At 37.0% G+C, this 23,134-nt stretch overlaps 1 protein-coding gene across 1 annotated transcript; it reads left to right on the top strand.

Annotated features, from left to right (window-relative positions):
- Positions 1-18,937: 18,937 nt before the first annotated feature.
- Positions 18,938-22,805, top strand: LOC147382170 (uncharacterized). Its single transcript, XM_086428409.1, has 4 exons — positions 18,938-19,081; positions 19,229-19,807; positions 20,550-22,233; positions 22,363-22,805. Exons 1-4 carry the CDS (start codon positions 18,938-18,940, stop codon positions 22,803-22,805), a joined length of 2,850 nt encoding a protein of 949 aa, XP_086284535.1.
- The last annotated feature ends 329 nt before the right edge of the window (positions 22,806-23,134 follow it).

The raw sequence follows: 23,134 nt of genomic DNA, 5'->3' as shown, positions 1-23,134 counted from the left end.
GAGAACTCTTGATGATATAGAGTACTAGTTTTGCTAAAGAGTTGGAACATATGAGTTGGAGAATCGATGTTATATTTCTTGGTCAACCTCTTCACATCCTCCTTACTTTTCTTCCGTATCCACCTGATCAATCTTGTCTTCTCTCACTAAATCTGTGGCTTGACCATTTCTTAGTTTACAAAAGCATTTTCTGGTGACTCTCATCACATATGCTGCCAACATGGTGAAGAAAAACGGCAATAGAGTTACAAAAGTGATCTCAAAAAACCAAACAATGGAGCCAAGTTTGATACTCAAAATCAGTCTTAAGCATTTTAACCTAGATATACTGTTTATTTGGTACTTCAATTACACAATAATTTTCTTCAAATTCAATGTTGCTCAACAAAGTAAGCCATCTAAAGCCTATACAACCTATTGTGATGGTGAGAAACTGAGTGACAACACACATTCATATTGACCATTTATAATCCGCAACTCCATTACCAAACTCCTTCTTATTGTTAAGAACAAGGGATCTAAGTGCGGCTTGTGACAGAACACCTGTGCAAATTATGGGAATCACGCACAGTCATACCAGGTTCAGTCTCAGTGAGAAACAATTGGGGGTTGTTTCGATAACTAGACATAAAACAACTTAATTCGATGAATCATACATTTGTTCTCCAAACTTCGAGGGTCACCCTTTTCGAGTTGGTCTTTAACATCATCAAAGTAAACATCAGTACCAAAATGAAGTCTTAAAGTAGAATCCCATAATGCAATTGGTAAAAGCCAAGAAAATAACATGTTCTACAATGAACGTGTAGATCACCCTAGTAGCCATTTGTATACTAACATTGACAACAATGGCTATTAAAAAGATGGTCATAGAGTCCATGTTGGAAAGGGGTTCATAAGGGCTTTGGGCTCCAAGTGAAGGAAATAAAAAACCCGTGGAGATGCATGTCAAGACAGTGCTAGTAAGTTTGGATAGTTGATCATGAGCAGAAGGCATTGAAGTGGTGAGATCTACAGGGAGTTTTGTAGCTATTGCAAGAAGCATATGGGTAAGGGAATTGAGTGAGAAGAATCAACAAGGTATCCATGACTTCCTAGAATGTAGTCCATGCAACAGATCAAAAATCATAAATAGAAAACATACTGAGGTGGAATTCTTCAATTTGAATGACATTACTCGAAGTAGAACATTCCTTGCTCTTTGGTAAAAGCTGACTTCTCTTGATTTTATAATACCAAGGAGATCTAGTTATATATCGAATGCTCATTCATTAACAACAACCTTTATTTGTCGGTCGATTCTGGGTAGGGGAAAATTGTCTTTCAAAAATACTTTATTTGGGATGGTATAGTCAATGCAAACCCCTTACTTTCCCATCCTTCTTTGGTACCACAATAATGTTTGCTATCCCCCGGTTGATACCTTCCCGAATGAATCTGATTCTAAGCGTCTAATTTCCTTAGTAACTGCTGGAGCTATGCCACCTCGGTGAGTATTTGAGTTACAAAATCAGCACTCATAGGTTTGAATTGAAATAATAACAACTTATATCTTGCTATGCATTATCAATATCTAGTTCTCATTTTTTTTAGGGGATGGAATCACATTTACCAAATTTAATCGTCAATAAATATTATGTAACAGAGAAAATTAGAAATGGAGAAAATCAGAGAAGATCCTTATCTAAACCCCAAATTTTTGTACCTTGATTCCTTACTTGAATGATTCTAGATACATGTTTATTAGGCGTGATACACAATTCTTGAGCATTAAATACCAAGCCTTTCATTCATTGCAGTAGAGAATTACAAGATCTTTAAACAACAGATCCTCTATTACAAACACAAAATATTGAAATATAACTAGGGTCTTTGTCACATCATTCATCTCTTTCTTTGATCCCCTTCTAATTGATATCTATTCTTTAGACTTAATTTAGAGAATACCAAGATAGTGCCACTAAGCCACAAAATAGAAAAAGAAAAAAAAGCAAGTCATCTTGTTCTTGTTACACGTATAACAATGACTATTCATTTTATTTAAATTTCTATTTAATAAAAGTCAATAACACATCCTCTGAACCTTCCTGCTCCCTCAACGAAACCTAATGTTTCATTTATATTTGAGTTAGAAGAAAAATAAAAATAAAGAGGGGAGGAGGTTAGTTTCAGACATGCCCCCATGATTTTATCAATATTAAAGATTAATCCTTATTTTTTAAAATCAATGTCATTCCCCTTGTCCTAGGTCTTGTCACGGACAAAAAAAATGATGTAAATGGCCTTGTCCTTTTCAAACTTAACACCAAGAAGTTACCTCATTTTTTACTTATATATTCAACCACTTCTTCAATCAATTATCTTTTAACGCGTTGTAAACCATCGATTATTTTTCTACGGAAATCTTTTCTTCTCCACAAAAAATCAGATTTTGTTCTTGATGTTTGTAGATTGAAGGAGATAAAATCTTCAATTTTTTATGGTTATGTGCCCATATGCCACGTTAAGAGCATCTTAACGAGTCAATTTATCATTAGTCTTAATATTTACTAACAAAAGTATTTAGAGGCATGGGGTTAATTTCGTGGCACGCCCCAATCAAAAACAAGGATTTTACCCAAATTTGAAGTAGGTTGGCTGCTTCAAAGTTTGCTTGGGTGAGTTGGTTCTAAAGAGTTTACAGCAATGTAAAAAACTGGACACACTGGAACAAACCAATGGTTCAACTGTACGAACCACCGGTCCTCATAAAATAGTTATTAAATTACAAAAAATTATTTTTATTCGGATTTCTTCATGAAATGAAATTTAAGACTTTGTCGATTGAAAGAAAATAAAAATGTCACCAAACTCTTTAATGTTTCTGCATTTTTTCATTGACTCATGAAAGAGTCCAGAAATTCTATATATATATATATATTCTATTTCTAATTTTTATATATTAATAACTAGTTATTATTTCAAATCGATCCAACCGTATTAAACCTCGATTGAACTCTGGTTCACCATTTGAACATATTTTTGGACCACCTACTCCTCGAGTTATGTATTATAAAATGATCAAAACTCCATCAAGACAAAGTATGATTAATTCTTTCTCAAGATGTGTATTATAATAAACGAATAACTCTGGTCGTCTTGTTCGATGAAGTGTCTAAATTTCGATTGTCTTCTCTAGTGAAGCTTCTAAGTCTCCAATCGTCTTATGATGTCGCCTTAACCTTAAAAAACACCGATGACGTGTCGACCAAGGAGCCTCCGAAGATCAAGTTAGAACTTGAGAAAAATGTAGAGCAAGGAGAAAAAGTCTTGAGGCAAAAAGAGTTGTAGTATCTATTTTGACTTACCTTGGCTTGGGAGAAGTCTCCCTATTTATATAATTAACTCATTTAGTTAGATCATGTTACCTCTTCCCATGATGTTTGTCATCGATAACTCATGATGTCATTATGAGCTACTTTCTCATCTTATAATGGCTTTAAAACATCATCATCTAGACTCATAATGGCCTTGAAGCTCTACTCTTTTGGGTTTTGTAATTGACAAGAGAAGTAGCTTTTAGTCGATAGCCGATTTGACTCGGCGGTTGTTCCTTTCTTCGACTTAATCATGTTATGTATCTGAGATTTGCTCTTCTAGTATTATGGTTCTTCCTATGATGCTACCCAAGTAGCTGCAAGTTATGGTATTTTAATAAAGAGCTTGGCTCTCCCTAAGGAATTTGTATTATATTAAGAGGATGACTCCTTAGAGAGACCGAATTGTCTTATAGAGAATTTATATGTATTGGCTCCCTTAAGGAGGCCGAACCATTTAATGATAGCGAGTGGAGGGGTCGGCTCCTTAGAGATACTGAACTTCCTTGTAATTCGGATTGGTGAAGGTAGTTGGCTCCAAGGGAGGTGAACCTCCTTTAGATTTTATAGGTTGTAAGGGTCGGACAATATAGAGGCCAAACCTCCTTTGGGCATGGTTAAAGGGTCAGATCCCTTTTGACCAAACCAATTGGGGTATAGGTCAGACCCTTGGTACTTGGTTAATCGGGTTTGGATCGTGTTGAACTGAATCCAAAGTCTTGATTTGGCAACTTTACTAATTCAAATGTTGGAGGCTCTTAAGATTGTCGTCCAAACACTTTCAAACTATCATTTGGAAGATCATGAGTTCATAATTTTATAGAAATTCTTTTACCTAATGTTTGTAAATTCATATGTACTACATATATGAATTTGATTTAATCACATATACTGTCAAACTACTTTTATTTGGCAGATAGTTTCATATTTGTTATTTTTTTAGGATGCCAAAAACATCTATCTTTTGACATTGCTTAGACAATCAATTGATTTTCTTCCTCAAAGCACATGCCATTGGGTCTCAGCTATAAATAAAAGTGATATATTTTTAAAAAAGACTTAACTTCTATAGCAATTGCTTTTTTCAGTCATTGTGGCCCAATCTATAGTGGTGGATGCAAAAATATGCCTTCAAATCTCTAGCAACCGTAAATATTACAGTCCATTAAATCTCTAGCAATGGAATATATCATTGTGCCAATGGCATCCATAACTAACCATACATCTGTCGAGTCAGTTTTGGACCTTATAGTGGTAGAAAATTCAGTCACTATTTATAAATACTACGTGAAAATTGGAAAATTCGACATAAAAAATTGACGGGCCAAGGCTCACGAATTTTAGAAACTGAATTTTGATGGTCTAGGACCATCGAAATTCTTGATGTTCCCCAGATTTAACGGCTTAGAGCTGTCAAATTTCTCTCATCCTTCATTAATTTGATAGTTTCAGCCCATCGAAAAAAAAAATTTGACAACGAAAATTTCGACACCATTGTGAAACCTTAAATCTTATAGTCTAATAATCCCAAGCCTCGAGCTTAAAGCTTACTATGAAAAAAAAGAATTGAACCCGATGCTCGATGTTGGATCAAACACATAGCAGTGAGTTCAATGCTGAATCTAGGTTGAAATTTCTTTCAAAATCGAGAATTGAATTAAATGAATTAATTGAGTAAGTTCTAATATAATTTCTTCCTCTAACACTTAATTCAGAGAATTTTAGGAATATTTTGAGAATTTTGTGACTATGCTTCATATTCAATAACTAAATTTTAGTACAAAAACAACTTTGAATTGGAGAGTTTCTATTAATACACCCACCAATGTATATGTTGATAATTGTAAAATAGGTAAATTACTATTTGGTGCACTGAATATGAAAAAAAATCCGATTTCGATACACTATTGATTTTAATTCTCAAAACATGTTTTCCAATGAGCTCGTTACTGTTATAATCAGAGATCTTGCCGATAAAATATCAACAAACTACCCATTAAAAATATCAAAGGTGTTTGACTTTAATATTATTTGCATTCTTATTGATAATTTATCAGCGAGATATATAATTAAAAAAGTTCCTTTAAAATTACTTGCGATATCACTGGTAATTTATCAGCAAGATCGCTAATTAAAAAAGTGACAAACTCACTGGAAAATATGTTTTGGGAATTAGCCACCGTGATTTGAAGGTGGTGGGCTGCAATTGTCTTGGTTTTTATTAAAATGACCCTGAGTATATTAAATTTAAATGTAAAAGTGGGGGCATTTGTGGGATACAAAATTTGATGTCAAACCACATCGAATCCACCTTCTCTCATTATTTATAACTAGAAACTTGCATGTACAAACAAACGTTTATCTAAAGGGCTTATTTGTAATTTAAAAATTTATAAAGATATGATATTAAAGATTACATGGATATTTTTGTACTTCAAAAACTAACCAACATAATCTAGGAACATGCGATTATAAATTTCTAGGTTTTTGACCTAAATACCCCAAATAATTTTAAGTTTAAATGTTAAGATTGCACTATTTTTGGAATCTGAATTTTGGCGTCAAACTACTTTCTACTCCGTCTTCTCTCATTATAATAGGAAAGATTGTCAGGAAAATGTAAAATTAATATGAGACTGATAAGAAAATGTACGGAGAAAAAAAAAGCCTTCCGTACATTTTGAGTTCCTATAAGTCTTTGCACACCGCAGATACGGTTTATAAATGTTATACAAATAATATAAAGAGAACTGGGAATTAGGAGCGATAATGGATGGTCGAAAATTCCAATCTATTTAAATTTGAAAAATCAGATATTATCCAAAAATTTTGAATATCATATTCGAATTTAGATAATTTTATATATTTGAATGCTTATGGGATACGGATTTGGATATTCAAATTTCGACAAAAAAGATGCAGACTCTTTGAGAAGCACGTCCTGTCTCTCCTATTTTAAAATCAATAAAATATAGATCTTTTATAAATCCAAAGCATCTACAGTTCTTGAACTTATAAAATCGATTGAGTGTGCCACATGGGGTAGTCACCACTCTGACCCTAAAAAATGTGTGAAAATTACATTTTTACCCCTCCATTTTAAATTAGAAAAATGGTAAATCAAACAAAATAAATTTAGTTTCTTACCAGTGAATGACACTGTTTTGGGCAAATAATACACCTTTTTCAAATGCGAAAATAGTCGACATAGACCTCCATAGTGTCTGAAGCATATCTTTAAAAAAATTGGTCATCATCCTATGCTAAGTGGTTAATGCATTCTTCAATTTGAATGACATTACTCGAAGTAGAACATTCCTTACTCTTTGGTAAATGCTGACTTCTCTTGATTTTATAATACCAATGAGATCTAGTTATATATCAACTGCTCATTCATTAACAACAACCTTTACTTGTCGGTCGATTGTTGGTAGGGGAAAATTGTCTTTCATAAATACTTTATTTGGGATGGTATAGTCGATGCAAACCCCTTACCTTCCCATCCTTCTTTGGTACCACAATAATGTTTGCTATCCACTGGTAGATACCTTCCTGGATGAATCTGATTCTAAGCAAGCTTCTGATTTCCTTAATAACTGCTGGCGCCATGCCACCTCAGTGAGTATTTGAGTTACAAAATCAAAACTCATAGCTTTGAATTGAAATAATAACAACGTATATCTTGCTATGGATTATAAATATCTCGTTCTCATTTTTTTGAGGGCATGGAATCACATTTACCAAATTTAATCGTCAAACCACCAAATTTTGTACCTTGATTCCTTATAACTTGAATGATTCTAGATACATGGTTTATTAGGCGTGATACACAATTCTTGAGCATTAAATAGCAAGCCTTTCATTCATTATAATAGAGAATTACAAGATCTTTCAACAACAACAGATCCTCTATTACATCATTGCATCTTCCACTCCAAATCCATGGCTTCCACCTCTTCCTCATCTGTTGACGTAAAATGTCAGTAACTAGTGAATCCTAAAAAAGAGATAATCCACAATTCCAAATTACAAGTTATAATATAACTATTTCGTTATATTACCTATACATTCCAGTACATATGATACATTCGACACATTATACAAGAAGAAATTATTCTGACTGATACTAAATCAAATAGAAAAAAGATATACCTTTATTGCCTTTAGAATCCCATGAAGTTCAAGCATGCTCTTGAATTTCCCAATCTTCAGCTATCTGAAGAGCAATATGCGTGGCTGCATTTTCCAATTGTTCAATACGGGGAGCATCTCTGGATTGACCATGAGGGGTTATCAAGCTAGTGATACCAGTTCCGATAGGAAATGACCAATGAACTTTGTCCTCAAATGGTGCAACCTTGCTTAGTAATTTCAAGGCAAAACTTGCTCTTTCTTCGCTTTGTTCATTGGGGCTCTCAACAATATGAGTATGGCATGTGAGAGTTGAGAGAAGAAAAACTGTAACATGTCCACAAATAGTTGTTCGATGTGACCGTGAAACTCATCAATTGATGCGCACGGTTGGCACTTGATGATAAATTCATTGATGGCATGTACTTCATCACGTACAACAAAATTTATCATATCTGGTTCCAATGGTATTTCTTCAATAGTCCCAAGGGTATCATTTAATACTTTCAATTGAGATTGAGATTGAAACCCTCCATCCATAGATCTCATAACAACTTCAGAACAATGTTTCTTCACTGAAGATTTAATGCATTTGTTTTTCTTCCATATGTATTTTGCCATCATCCATTTAGCTTTGTTACGGAGATTTCCAGCACTCATTGTCTCGTCGATGAACTAAATGATTTCGAAGGCTTCATCTAGGGTGTGAACTAGAGAAGTACTGAGGGAATCCGGAAGTGAAACAATGGCCATTCTAACAAGGAGCACAACTGAAAGACAAGATATTCGGTTCTCTGATGAAACTTGAAGCTTGTTAGTAAGTGACTCTTCAGATGGAGTAGTTTTGCAAAAGAGTTGTAACATATGAATTGGAGAATCAATTTTATATTTCTCGATCAACCTCTTCACATCCTCCTCACTTTTCTTCTGTATCCACCAGATCAATTGACTCCCAGACAAATAGGGTTCTTCTTGTCTCACTAAATCTGTGGCTTCACCATTTCTTTGTTTACTAAAGCATTTTTTACTGCCTCTCATCACATATGTTGCCAACACAGTCACGCAAAAAGGCAATAGAATTACAAATATACTCTCTAATAACAAAACAAAAAAGACAAAATTCATATTCACAAACAGCCTTAAGGGTTTTAACCTTACTATAATAGCGATATATTTTCCATTCGGCCCTCTTACGTAATGTTCTGCTACAAGGTCAGTAGTGTTGCTCGCCACAGTAAGCCATCTAAAGCCAATTGCTATACAACCTATCGTTATGGTAAGACCCTGAGTGACAACCACCATCCATATTGACCATTTATAATCCGAAACTCCATAACCAAACTCCATCGTATTGTTAAGAATGAGGGATCTAATTGCAGCTTGTGACAGAACCACCGTGCAAAGTATGGGAATCACGCCCATAGTCATAGCAGGTGCAGTATCACTGATAAACAATTGAGGGTTGTGTCCATAACTAGACACATAAAACAATTTCATTCGATTAATCATACATTCGTTCTCCGAAATTCGTGGGTCACCCTTTTCAAGTTGTTCTTTAACATCATCGAGATAAATATCAGTACCAAGATGATGTCTAACAGTAGAATCCCATAATGCAAGTAGCAAAAGCACCATACAAGACAGGATTATGACATGTTCTACAATGAACGCAAAGATGACACTAGTAGCCATTTGTATAGCAACATTGACAACAACGGCTATTACATAGATGGTCAGGGAGGCCATGTTGGAAAGACGTTCATAGTGACTCTGGGATCCAACTGAAGGGAAGAAAAACCCCATGGAGATGCATATGAAGATAGTGCCAGTAAGTTTAGATAGTTGATCGTGAGCAGAAGGCATGGATGTGGTGAGATCTACAGGGAGTTTTGTAGCTATTGCAAGAAGTGTGAGGGTAAGGGAATTGAGTGAGAAGAATCGACATGGTATCCATGGCTTCCTAGAACGCAGTCCATACAACAGATCAAAAATCATAAATAGAAAACATACAGAGGTGGCAGCAGCTGTATATAAGCCAATCAAAGGGATTGGAGAAGAATAATTGTGATCATCAGATGTTACATTCAAACCTGAATGATTCTCCATTTGCCTTGCTTTTGGTTGAACAAGCAAGAAACAAGTCGTCTTCTTCTTTTGGTTGCCTTTATGTTTTGGATGTATTTTGGTCCATATGAATTGTATATATTATATAAATTTCTATTAAACAAATGTCATTAAGGCGTCCAACCTAACATTACATTTTATATTTGATTTTGAAGAAAAAAAAAAATTAAACAGTGGGCAGGAAGGTTCATAGGACGCGTTAATGAGGGGGGAGGTTAGTTTCAGACATGCCACTACGTTTTTGTCAATATTAGACATTCATCCTCATGTTTTCAAACTGATGCCATGCCCCTTGACCTTGATCTTGTATCACGGACAAAAAGATGACGTAAATGACCTTGTCTTCAACCTTAAGTCAAAATCTTCTTATTTTTTACCTAGAAAATATGCCACTTTCAAGCTTAACACCAAGAAGGTGCATCGTTTTTAACGTATTCAATCTCTTCTTCAATCTATTATATTTTAACGCATTGTAAAATATTGTTTATTGTTTATTTAACTTGTTCTTGATGTTTGGAGGAGATAGAATCTTCAATTATCTTGTCCTCAATATCTTGTAGAAACCCTTGATTTTTTTACCCAAAAGTCCATTAAACTTCCGCTTCTCCAAAAGGCAGTCTTGTTCTCGTGGTTTGAATATTGAAAAAGATGGGATCTTAAGTTTCAGCCTAAAGTAGAAGAAGAGAATGAAAAACTTTATGTTGAGGTTGAAGATGACTGGTTTTGGGGAGAAAATCAGCTAGATGTTGAAAATGATGGCATTTAGGTCATTTATGGTAGTCTCAAAGAGAAGTCATAAGTCAAGGGAGGTATTTCTGATTTACAAAAATATTAGAAAAGACCTTCAACGTGGACACGCCATCAGTTAGGATACTTAGAGAGGATCCGATGTTTGTCATAAATGAGAACTTCATCTAATAGATTTTTTATCTTTTGGTCCACACCCCTAGCAGAAAGGGAACCCAGTTACTACAAACAGAACATATAAAAATAACTCAAGCCTTAACAATGGCCATCATATTATTGTAACCCATCATTCTCCACCATATGCAAACACATATAAGTATTTGTGATAAGGCTTCGATGCAAATAAGTATGCTGCTGCTGATACAAACACTTACAAATACAAATCTAAATTTACAAAATGAAAAAGCATAAGATGGTTGCTAAGACATCTTATTTGAATTATCCTCTGTTATTGAGGTGGAACCTTGATTCATGCTTTGGTTATTAATAGAGTTGTTTTGCAGCATATTTAATAATTTTGATTTGCTTGTATGGTTTATATAATAGTCTCTAGAATTGGAGTTTCAATTTGATACATTGCTTATAATCTGTGTTTAATGGTCGAAAGGTTTATCTTTTGTTGGATAGCTGTAAAGGGCTTATACAGGGTTGAATTTAATAAAAAAGAGTGAATTAGTTGTTTTTGTTTTTTTATCCATCAATTTTTTTCCTTGATTTTGATGAGCTGCTATTAATGTTGATAATGAGTGCTTTTATTTGTTTGCTAATGTTTCTCTAGGCAGTTTTACAAGCTAGCTACGAGGGATTTATAAAAATTGTACATTGTAGGCTAGTGGCTCAAGATTGAGGATTCATCATTCATGTTTCCTTCCCCAATAATTTGGGTGATGCTCCTAGGAATTAGACAGTAAAGGGAGGGGTTTATGGTGAGGTGCATTACCAGTGACCTAGCTAGCAAATATTGTTGGAAGGGGAGCCGTGAAAGCAAACCCCCTTTAGAGAAACCCTTGATCGGAACTTACACCAAGTTCCAAACACACCAAAGAAACCAATGACCAACACCACTAGCAATCAAAGTAAAGTATGAACTACGTACGAACGTAAATAGCAAGATGCTCACACAATGTTTTATGTGGTTCGGCAATGTGCCTACGTCCACAGGGATGATGGGAGAATCCACTATATGAAGAAACCAACGACTTGCACAGCCCGCAAGTTCGTCCCAAAAAGAAAGCTTGATTTTTACCCAAAGAGAAAATCAACCTCTTCATCTTTTTGTAATCTCTCCTAACTCTCTCTCTATTGTTACAGATTTGGTTTCTATCTATTGTTCTTCCACAATATTTTCAGACTAAACACACATGTATACAGCTGTATTATTTATATTAAAAGAGAGGTGTTATTGCCACACCAATTATTATTAATACCACAATTCTCCACCTCGTACATAATTTGAAAAACACCTCAATTTTTTTTAGACGAACACAAAAAGAAGTTGCAAGTATGCAAAGCTATACCACACAAGAGTAACTTGTAACACCAACCCGGCTGCACCACTCTGACCATGACTGCCTACATACCCTCTGACTGGGATCAAGCCATCGTAGTTCTTCCCAACTCTTCATATAGACTCTACCTCACCCCAACTCCGTCCCGAAGGGCCATGCCTTCCTGGACAACTCAACACTGGCTAATTGTAGACACCCCATTTTTGCACTCGCCTGATTAATCAACTCGTCAACCCGATCGCAACGGTTCCCAATGATGGATGTTTATTCCAATGCTTTATTTTGTTACCAGATATGTTTCAGAAATCCGGATGAGGTATCTCGAACTGACAAAACTTTAGAAACCACGCTACGCTAGGAAAATACGACCCCAGAAACATAGAAATCATCATCTTGTAGATTAAAAAGAAGCTTCACGATAAAAATCACTAAAAATGACCAAATTACCAAAATACCCCTAACATCAAAATAACCCTAGAGCCTACGTTACGATTAGGAAAACTCATTCAAACACATAAAATAACAAATCGAAACCAAATAAATGATTTCACCAATTTTCACAGAATTTGACAAATTACGAAAATACCCCTCATAAAGTTCACGACCATTTCATACAAAAATCTTCATAAATGATAAAAACCAACATTTCCATTGAATTCCTTATGAAAAACTGATTCCAAAACATCTTGGAACATTGAAAAATGACTTAAAACGTAAAAAAATCCTCTCCGAGGACAAAACGATAATTTTACAATTTTAATAATTAAAAATTTTAAAATTAATAAATAAACCATTAAATAATGTAAAGTGAAACATTAATAAAATTAATTAAAAAATTTGAACCAAAAAATGGATCAATCAGACTTTCAAGCAAAATTGTTGATGATTGCTAGGATATTTATTCAAGGACCCCTCCATCTGGGGGCTCAAAGAATTAAAGATATAATAAAAGGGGGTTCTCCAAAATTAAAGTCAATCAAGTAAGACTAAAGTCAATCTTAAAGTCAATCAAGTAAGGCTAAATTCAAGATATTAAAAGTCAACTAAGAAAGACTAAAGTCAAAGTATTAAAGTCAATTTCATAAGACTAAAGTCAAAACCCTAATCTAAACTAATCAAGTCAATCTCATATGACTAAAGTCAAAACCCTAAATCAAAATCCTAATCTAAACTAATCAAGTCAATCTCATAAGACTAAAGTCAAAACCCTAAATTAAAACCCTAAAGACTAAGTCAATCTCATAAGACTAAAGTCAAAACCCTAATTAAAACCCTAAAAGAAATCCCAATCAGACCCTAATTCTTCTAAAAAAACTTTATAAATAGGAGCCTCCACACCCTATTTTCGTATCAAAGAAAAAGCCCTAGAAAAAGTAGGTCAAGAAGCCTCCACAACCTTCCCAAAATCCTAATTTTGAAGCCCCAACTCCTTACCTAACACCCATACTTTGATTTTAGCCTGAAAAACACCTAGAAGCCCTTCAAAAAAATCCAAAATCGATAATAAAATTCAAATAATCCAGATCTAAGGAAGATATATCTTGCCTCGGAGATCCGAAATCAAATCCGGAGACAGAACGAAGTAAGGAGTACGGTACAAGGAGTAGTTTTATCAAATCTGAGGGAATAAAACTGTTGCGTTCAAAGGTAAAATCTCTTTTATTTTTTCTATCTAGGTTTTTGTTAGCAATATAATCTTATTTGGGATAAGTAGAGACCGGCATTGGCCGGGCGGGGTTGGTGCCTAACACCTTCCAACCCCGTAATGTGATCTCTGGATTCAATTTTTCTTTAGTAGATTAGTTTCTTTATCCGTTTAGAGTCAATATTCGATTCCTAGACCGTAATAACTAGGTGGCGACTCCCAAACCTCAAAGGTCAAAAGAGGATCCGCGCACCCCGCGGATCGAAGGCGCTTTCACCAATATGAAGCAAGTCCAAGTAGTGCTGGAACTTGCTACCTGTCACTACCTTGGTTAACATGTCTATGGGGTTCTCATTTGTATGCACTTTCATAAGAGAAACATCACCTTCCTCTATGACATCCCACACAAAATGATACCTGACGTTGATATGCTTGATACAAGCCTGATGAACTTGATTCAATGTTTGACAACAATTATACCAGCCAAAATCACTGCAGAATTTCTCAGGCAACATCACTTAATGACTCCAGTCGGGTTGGTCTCAAACTTGGCTGGTTAACCGAGCAGGTCAAATAAATTTTTATTTTGAAAGTGCCTTTTAAACAAATCACTACAAAACAGAGAACTATAGATCCATTCATAGTGGTTGAGATCAAGATCTTACAGTTGGGTATCATATGCCCAAGAAAGGGTACTACCCACATGAAAATGTGAAAAGAAATGCCCTCTAAAATTTACAATTGACAACAAAGAAAACTGGAATAAACAAGCATCCATTAATCAACCAATAAAGTTATATAAAGCATAGGAGGACATGCGCAATTGGTCACAATAAATGTTCAACCAAGTACAGCTCCATTTCATTCTAAAAAGTGTCAATCCATCCTAAATGGCCTCTAGAAATCCTATCAACATCATTTATCTCTAACAACCAACATTGATGAGTCAAAGACAACAATATGCAACCAGAATAAGTAACAAGGTCTAATAAAGCATCATGATATAGTATCAGTTCATCAATTACAAGTGAAAAGATTTAATAGTATTGGTGTGCTACATGTCATAGACAAACCACAAAGAATATAAATGGCACAATATCCAGCTTACTTCTAAAACATGTGGAGCATATTGTGATCTAAATGTGACAATAATTCTTATCCAATAACTGAAATGATGAATTTATATTACAATAAAATACAAACCTACAATGCGTTCATCACATTCTCTAATAAAGTTGGTGAATCTTGAATCACTAGGTGCCAAGGAAGCACCTGCTTCAAGGGCTACCTTGGTAGTCTAAAACTCCTCCAACTTAATACATGCAGCACTATAGACAGAAACAAAACCTTATGATATAAAATTATTTAAGTGATATGAAGAGAATAGTATAACTGACGATTAGAATCATGGTAATGTAGAGAAAGGAAAAAAGAGTTAATATAAAAGCCAAATTTTCATTAGCATAAAGCTTGGATATTTTTGAAATAAGGCTTTGGGGATGATAAAAACAATAAACATCAACATAGCATAGCAGATCATAAAATGTGAAACAAGGTGTTATGATAGAACAATAAAAAATAGGATTTTATCAGACTAGGTATCTGGAGGACTTAAATCACTTATACCTTAACCCTAAAGCAAATGTTTGGGAATTTGAAAAGTGGGGCCCCTAGGGTTGATTTTAGTACTACCACTTGGCCAGTTTGGAAATGTGGAGCCCATGTATTGGCTCTATTTCTTCTTTTTTTGGGTCTTTGGCACCCACTTTCTAGTTCAAAATTTCTGTTTAGGAAGACATTTAAAATCTAAAGTTCTTAACCAACAAGTGTGAACCCTGCTAACTCAAATTACTAGATTCTATAACATGCCCTAAAGTTCAACCATAGATAATAATCACAACAGATATGAAGGAAATCTCTAACCATGCCATAGTTGTAACAAGCAGGCACAACCCCATTGCTCAAATTGCAAATGAGCTTTTGGCCATTACTGCAGATTGAAGGTTTGGACATTTATATGGAACCTTCTACAAAATTCGCCCCACCATCCATTTAAGATTTTCCAATCAGAAGCCTCAACATTCTGTAACAAAACTTTGAAATTAGAAAAAGTAACCATCTATAACAAAAGGTGATCCCTTTCAAACTCAAACATATACTTTGTTACCGTTCTTACCTTTACGCCACCGTTACATAATGTCAATAATTAAATGTAGCTACTACCTCACGACCAAACCCTAATTTTTCACCAAGAAATAGAGATGGAATGTCTCGACTTAAAACAGATCTTATTAGATTAGATCTTCAGAGAGAGATGAAACCAATCGTCTCTAGCAACCTAAAATTATTCTCAATGTCATTCGTCTCGACTTGAAATAGATCTTATTAGATCAAATCGACTTGAAAAAATTTCATATGCATTGAATCCCAACCAGCCCCATCATCTCTTCCTCTTCCTAGAGTTACAAATACAACAACGTAGAGAGAGAGAGAGATAGAGAGAACTACTTGGAAAGTTCGAGCTGGAGAAGATGGTGCGACCTCGCCTGGTTTCGTAACCCCTTTGGATGAGAACGAAAACTTGCTAAAGACTCTCGATTGGGATCGAGAAAGAGAAGATTGTCAGTCTGAAACTATAAATTGCAAAAGAAGGAATTGTGAATGGAGATTGAAAATCAAAACCCTAGAATCGTGAGAGAAGAAATCGTATTGAGTCTGAGATTTGAGATTCTAGGATTTTTTATAGAAGAACATTTGAATCGACTATTAAGCTTTGAGTTTGAATTTTAATTGATATAAATAATACTGCCACCTATATTTTTTTAACGCCACACCAATCAGTGTAGCATTAGTAAAAGTGGGTGCGGCAATAATGACTCGTTTAATTATTTAATGACGGATTAAATTAGTTATTTATAATCGACAATTATAGATGTCGTTAAAGGTTAAACAACTAATAAAACCTGTCGAATATAAACAATAGCTTTAGTCCGTCGTTTTTTCTGCATTATTTAGTCGTTTTTACTTGTTTGTGATGTAGTGTTATCATTAGTCTAAATATTTACTAACAAAAATATTTAGAGGCATGGGATTAATTTTGTGGCACGCCCCAATCAAAGACAAGAATTTTACCAAAATTTGATGTAGGCTGGCTACTTCAAAGTTTATTTGGGTGAGTTGATTCTAAAGAGTTTAAAGCAATGTAAAAAACCAGAGACATCGAAACGAACCAATGGTTCAACCGTACGAGCATGAATCAATTATTAAATTACAAAAAATTATTTTTATTCAGATTTCTTCATTAAATTAAATTTAAGACTTTGTTGATTGAAAGAAAATAGAAAATGTCACAAAAATCTTTAATGTTTCTGCATTTTTTCATTGATTCATGAATGAGTTCAGAAATTCTATATATATATATAAGGCATGCCATGAAGAAAAGTTTAACTATACAGTAAAAAAAACAAAACACCTTTAATGGAAAAACAATCCAACGGAAGTTTCGTAAGAGTTTCATTCCGTTTGAAATTAAACAGTTATTAAAAAGATGATGGTAAGAGGATATGCGAATTACTCTCTAGTGGGGGGGGGCCACTATAGTTCAAGTTGACCACAAGGTCTTTGAGATTCAGAGATGCAGGGTGAAGAACAACCGAGTACTCAGAATAGTAGAGAAAAGAGATAAAGGAAGGTCGGAGCTTGTGCTGTTTGAACAAGAAAGGTTATGGTTGGCACAAACACTGGAGGGGGCCAAGAGATGGGAAACAGACAGAGTGTTGTAGAAGAAGTCGACGGTTGTGGGACACTGTAAGATGGCTAAAGGATATGCGAATGAGTATGGTCGATTTTTAAAAATCTCGAAATATTCAGGACAAGGTTGGTACCCCTCTCTTTTGATACCGGAAGGAGATGAAGGTGCAGGCTGGGGTAACCTCGGCCAGGCATTGAGTAGAGGATTAGAAATTGACGAAAGCCCTTGGAGGAGAAAGATAGGTGTAGCTTTGTGCCTGGTAAAAGAACAAACGCTCTTCAGAAACAACCAACTATTAACACTGACTTTGGCACAACAGAAAAGTTCGGTGTATGGAGGTGGGCGTTCATTTGTGAAATAGGGGAGAAATTGATTTGCTGGGAAGAAGTGGAGAGGGTGGTCAACTCCATAGTCCCAAATTCTAGAAAACTTGTACTGAAACCGTGCGGACCTAATAAGAGAGTATTTGTTGTGTCTCAGAAGGAAAGAGTTCGACGTCTTCAAAAATATTAAACATATCAAAGTCCAGGGTGTTGTGGTTAGCTTGAGAACATGGTTTGCTAACTTTAATGGCATTATAGGAAAGTGGTCATAGGCTGGAACATGGGTATACATCTTTGGGCTACCGTTCCATAGGTGGGAAGCGAAGTCCTTTATTCTCATTGGTGGCATGCTAGGGGGTCTCTTGGAAGTTAAGGAGTGTACTCGATCCTTGGTAGATCTCACTATAGCTAGCATCAAGGTAAGATGGAAGGCGATGGATATCCCCAGATGGATCAAAATTCCAGCAAGGAATGCAATGTTGACAATGGGTATCAATTTGTCTGGAGATAGGGAGAATGGGCTGGAGAAGATGATGCCGGGCATTAGTAAAAATGGTGTGTGTTTAGCAGGACAAACAGTGTCAGACTGTTTTAATGCACCTTCAGATAACAATACAGTGACAATGACCAACCCGGATGGAATCAAATCAGGCCTGTCAGATACTAGGAAGGGGAAGATGGTTGCACTTGAGTGTGGGCCAAGCAAGAGTTATGCCTCAAACAAGCCTTATGTTGGGTTGGCAAAGACAGTAAGGGTCAGCATCATAGGTGCAGTAGCTGTTGAGTCGAGCCAGCTGGGTGGTCTAGTCTTAGAATCGGCACAAGTTAACATGAATAGCGTCTAGGCTCTATGCACGTTGGATCAAGCAATTGGGCCAGAAAGCCCACTGACTTTTGGACTTAATGCATAGTCCGAGAGTAAGGAGGGGCAAACCATTGGACTAGGCGGTAATTCAAATACGTGAAACGAACAAGTCTCATGGGTAATTGACCGTTTGGTTGGGCCTGGCAGCCCACCAAAGAATGTAATCGTAGCACAGGCCAATAGTGATGAGAATGATGAAGGTATTCTCCACGGCCCACTACGTTCAATGGGTAATCTACAGCACGGTCACGAGGTAGGCCAAATGTCCACCCAAGCAAGCCCAGCGGTAATAGAGGAACACAGGCCTTGCCGTGAGAGGGCCCAAATACCTATCCTAGACGGACCAACACACTTAAAGGTATGTTTTCAATCCGGTCTTGAGCTAGCCCAAGTAGATGGCCCATATGTTTGTTTGATTATAGGAGATAACTGCGTAGACTTAATAGAGAAGCATCTGGCCAACAATAATGCCAGTGAGTCGGTAGGAATGGAATTCGTATGCCATGGATTTCTCGAAAGAGAACTTATTCAGGACATGTTGAAGCTAGATGTTGGCAGGGTTGGTGATCCAAATAAGGTGGCTTGTCAGGAGGATAAGGTAGAGATAATATCAACTCCTGAGAGAGCTGTGGTATAGATGCAAGAGGAGAAAATGGGGTGTAATCAGTTATTTAGGGGTAGATCTCAGTCAGAAGGGCCTGAGGTGGTGCAACAAGGATCGATAGATAATTAGAGGCGGGAAGAATAAAGTGTTTTGGCTCAAGGAGGTTTTTTACAGTTATTAAAGGTTCTCAAAGGATCGAAGCTCAGGAAAGACAGTTGCGGTAGTGGAGAGTTGGCTCTTGAAAGTGAACATCTGAGTTCTGTTACAGAAGATATATCACAACTAGAAACTGTAACTGAAACGGGTACCACCACCTTAGTCGTGGCAAAAGGAATGGAGAGCTCGTGGTATTGGGGAAGGAATAAATCAAAGAATCAGATAGTGGAAGTTCTAGCCGACTGGATTATTCGCAATTTGAGTGAGATTAGTTGGGTTACTGGGATATTTAATGAAGGACACACAGAAGGTGCTGGCATCCTGCTTAAACTGGCTCTTCTGAAACGGAACGAGATTGGGGACTGCTATGATACAGTGATCAGTGAGGATGATCCGTTAGATATGGAACAAGCTACTATACGGGACAAGGTGGAAGTAATTCTCAGTATAGAGGAAGAGCACGAAAAGTCAGGACAGCAAGGGTGTTTGTATAAAAGGAAAGGAGTTGAGATGGTAGACGAAAATAAGGTAAAAAAGGTAAAAGTCATATTAGTTAAAGAAGTCCAGGAATTGTACAAGGCAGGGGTTTTGGTCAAGGTGGGCCCGTCCTTAATCTTAAGAAGCGGGAGAAAACTTAAGGTTACTAATGACGATTAGACTTCTCTCTTGGAATGTGCACGGGCTCAACAGCAGAACCAAAAGGGCGTCGGTCAAGGCAATAATCAAAGCACAAAAATCACACATTCTAACACTACAAGAAACTAAATTGAACCAGGTGGATAGGGAGGTAGTGCGTACTATGTGGGGAGGGAGGAACTTGGGATGGAAGTATATTACAGCAAATGGGACAGTAGGGGGTGTTTGGGTGGTATGGGAAAAGAAATTGATCGAGGTGGAAGACTACTAAATGGGAGCTTTTTCTGTTTCTATATTTTGTCGATGTAAAAGAAAGGTAGATAGTTGGGTGTTCTCGGGAGTGTACCATCCTACTAAAGAGTGGGGGCGAAAGCAGTTCTGGGAAGAGTTGGATGACGTAGGCAGTTACTAGAATCGTCCGTGGTGTTTGGGCGGGGATTTTAACGTCATTAGGTTTACTTGCGATAAACAAGGAGGATCAAGGATAACAACTAGAATGAGGAAATTTGGTGACTTCGTGAGTCGGAATAATTTAATGGACATCCTACTCCAAAGTAAAAGTTTTACTTGGTCTAACCATCAAGCTATACCAACCCTTAACAGACTAGGCAGATTTTTGGTCTCAGATGATTGGACATCATTTTTCTACCAAGTCTCTCAAACGACTATTCCGAATCCGGTATCTGATCATTGCCCTATTCAGTTGGTAGCAGGGCCATTCAACAGAGGCCCCATCTCGTTCCATTTTGAAATGATGTGGCTGAAGCACCTTAACTTCAAGGAGTTGGTAACCGAATGGTGGAGGAGTTTTTATTTTGCAGGAACAGCAGGGGAGGTGTTCAGAAAGAAGTTGAAGGCCTTAAAGAAGGCATTGAAAGAATGGAACAAGGAATCCTTCGGTAGGGTGGATGCGCAGAGAAAGGATATCCTTTCGAGAATTGAAGACCTAGACTGTAAGGAAGAGACGTGTCTGATTCCGACAAGTGACAGGATAACGAGAGAGAACCTTCATGAGAAATATCAACGGTTGACTCTTTTGGAAAAGATCAGTTGGAAGCAGAAATCCAAAATTAGATGGCTTAAAGAAGGGGACGGTAACACAAATTTTTTTCACTGTATGGCCAATGCCCGAGATAGAAATAAACATATTACAAGGTTGCGTGTGAATGGGGAGTGGCTTGAAGGGGAAGAAGTGGTTGCCAAGGGGATAGTAGCTTTCTACTCGAAACTGTATACAGATGGAGCTAGTGAGAGACCAGTACCGGATTTGTTACAGTTTAATAGAATCTCTGAGTTACAACACGAATGGCTGGAAAGACTCGTGGAAGAAGATGAGGTTTGGGAGGTTATCTCAAGCATGAAGAGTGATAAGTCTCCGGGACTAAATGGTTTTCCTGTAGAGTTCTACAAAACTTGTTGGGAGGTAATTAAGTGTGACTTCACCGCCTTAATAGAGGAATTCTTTAGATATGGCATATTGGATTGCGATTCCAATTGTACTTTCATCGCTCTAATACCAAAGGTGGCGGGAACTGAGGATATTAAGGACCTGAGACCCATTAGTTTGGTGAATACTAGCTACAAAGTCATCACGAGCATCCTTGCCAGAAGATTGAAAAGGGTCATCCAAGGGCTAATAGGGAGCAGTCAGAGTGCGTTCGTCAAAGGGAGACAGATTCTGGACGGAGTTTTAATAACAAATGAGTGCATAGATTCTAGACTGAAATCTGGTAAAGCGCGGGTGGTGTGCAAAGTGGATTTTGAGAAGGCATATGATCACGTCAATTGGAATTTTTTGGCTTATATGTTGGGGAGGATGGGCTTTGGTAGGAAATGGATCACTTGGGTTATGGCGTGTGTGACTTCCCCATCTTACTCTGTTTTGGTGAACGGATCGCCTCACGGATTCTTTAGAGGAACGAGAGGTCTAAGACAAGGGGATCTTATATCACCCTTCTTATTCATCATAGTGGCAGAAGCCTTTGGTAAGATGATGGAAAGAGGGGTTGCAAATGGTTCTGTCTCAGGGTTCTCAGTAGGAGCAGGCTCGATTGTTATTTCACATCTCCAATTCGCAGATGATACCTTAGTCTTCTTGGATGACTCCATAGAGCAGACAAGGAGGTTAGGCGAGCTGCTTTGTTGCTTCGAAGCGATGTCAAGTATTCCAGTCAACATGAGGAAAAGTAAGGTCCTTCCGATCAGTTTGGTCAGATGTGTAAGTCTCTTGGCAGCATCGTTGGGATGGCAGGTGGGAAGCTTACCATCTACCTACTTGGGGATGCCTCTAGGGGCCCCTTATAGGAGGGTGGCGATTTGGGATCCTATAGTGGAGAGAGTAGAAAGGAAACTAGCTATGTGGCAAGCCAATTACCTTTCGAAGGGAGGTAAATTGACTTTGATAAAAAGTGTTCTTTCTAGCATTCCAATATATTTTCTATCTCTTCTCTCATTGCCTTAAAGTGTAGAACTAAGATTAGACAAGCTGTTTCATAATTTTCTATGGCATAACAAAGTTGGGAATAGAAAACATCATCTCATCAATTGGAAACAGGTTTGCTCATCTAAGAAGCATGGTGGCCTCGGTGTTAGGAGACTCGGGGAAATGAATGTGGCCTTGAAAGGAAAGTGGTTGTGGAAGTTTGGGAACAAAAGGGGTAGCCTATGGAGACGAGTCATAAAAAGCAAATACAAAACGAGCCAAATGGGATGGGAAAGCAGATCAACAAGACAACCACATAGGTGTGGGTTGTGGAAGGATATCATGAAGATCATCCCACTGTTCAACACGAGAATAAAGTTCAGGGTGGGTATAGGCAACCGAGTGAGGTTTTGGGAGGACACATGGTGTGGTAATCGGCCTCTAATGGAGGTCTTCCGAAACTTAAATTCCATATCCTCGAAGAAAGGGCAAGCAAGCACTTCCGTCCGTCGACTTATGAGGGGAGAGTGTGCATAGGATCTTGGCTTTTGAAGGGACATTAATGACTTAGATCTTCAAGAAATTGGTAGATTAGTGGACTACGCGTCTAGTTTCGTGCTACGTAGGGGAAGGGAAGATGAGAGAATATGGTCGGAAAGCAATGATGGAAGATTTACGGTACGCTCATTCTACCAATCCTTGTGCAATTATGGGGATTCGATATTTTCCCATGCTTCAATCTGGGGCCCAAAAGTACCAAGTAAAATCGCCTTCTTCACTTGGACGGCGGTTTTAGAAAGGATACAAACAACGGACTTGTTGATGCTGCGAGGATGGTGCGGGACGAGTTGTTGTGTGCTTTGTAT

The sequence above is a fragment of the Akebia trifoliata genome, chromosome 16, assembly GCF_017979445.1.
Source record: "Akebia trifoliata isolate Shusen 1 chromosome 16, ASM1797944v1, whole genome shotgun sequence".
Taxonomy (NCBI): domain Eukaryota; kingdom Viridiplantae; phylum Streptophyta; class Magnoliopsida; order Ranunculales; family Lardizabalaceae; genus Akebia; species Akebia trifoliata.
Note: the sequence above shows the minus strand (reverse complement) of the source record. Positions and strands in the feature narration are given on the sequence as shown.

Coding starts and splice junctions, on each gene's coding strand:
- LOC147382170 (XM_086428409.1), top strand. CDS start 18,938: ATGGAATTCGTATGCCATGGATTTCTCGAAAGAGAACTTATTCAGGAC. Junction 19,808..20,549: donor AGGCAGGGGTTTTGGTCAAG/GTGGGCCCGTCC, acceptor TGCCCTATTCAG/TTGGTAGCAGGGCCATTCAA. Junction 22,234..22,362: donor CAATTACCTTTCGAAGGGAG/GTAAATTGACTT, acceptor GGCATAACAAAG/TTGGGAATAGAAAACATCAT.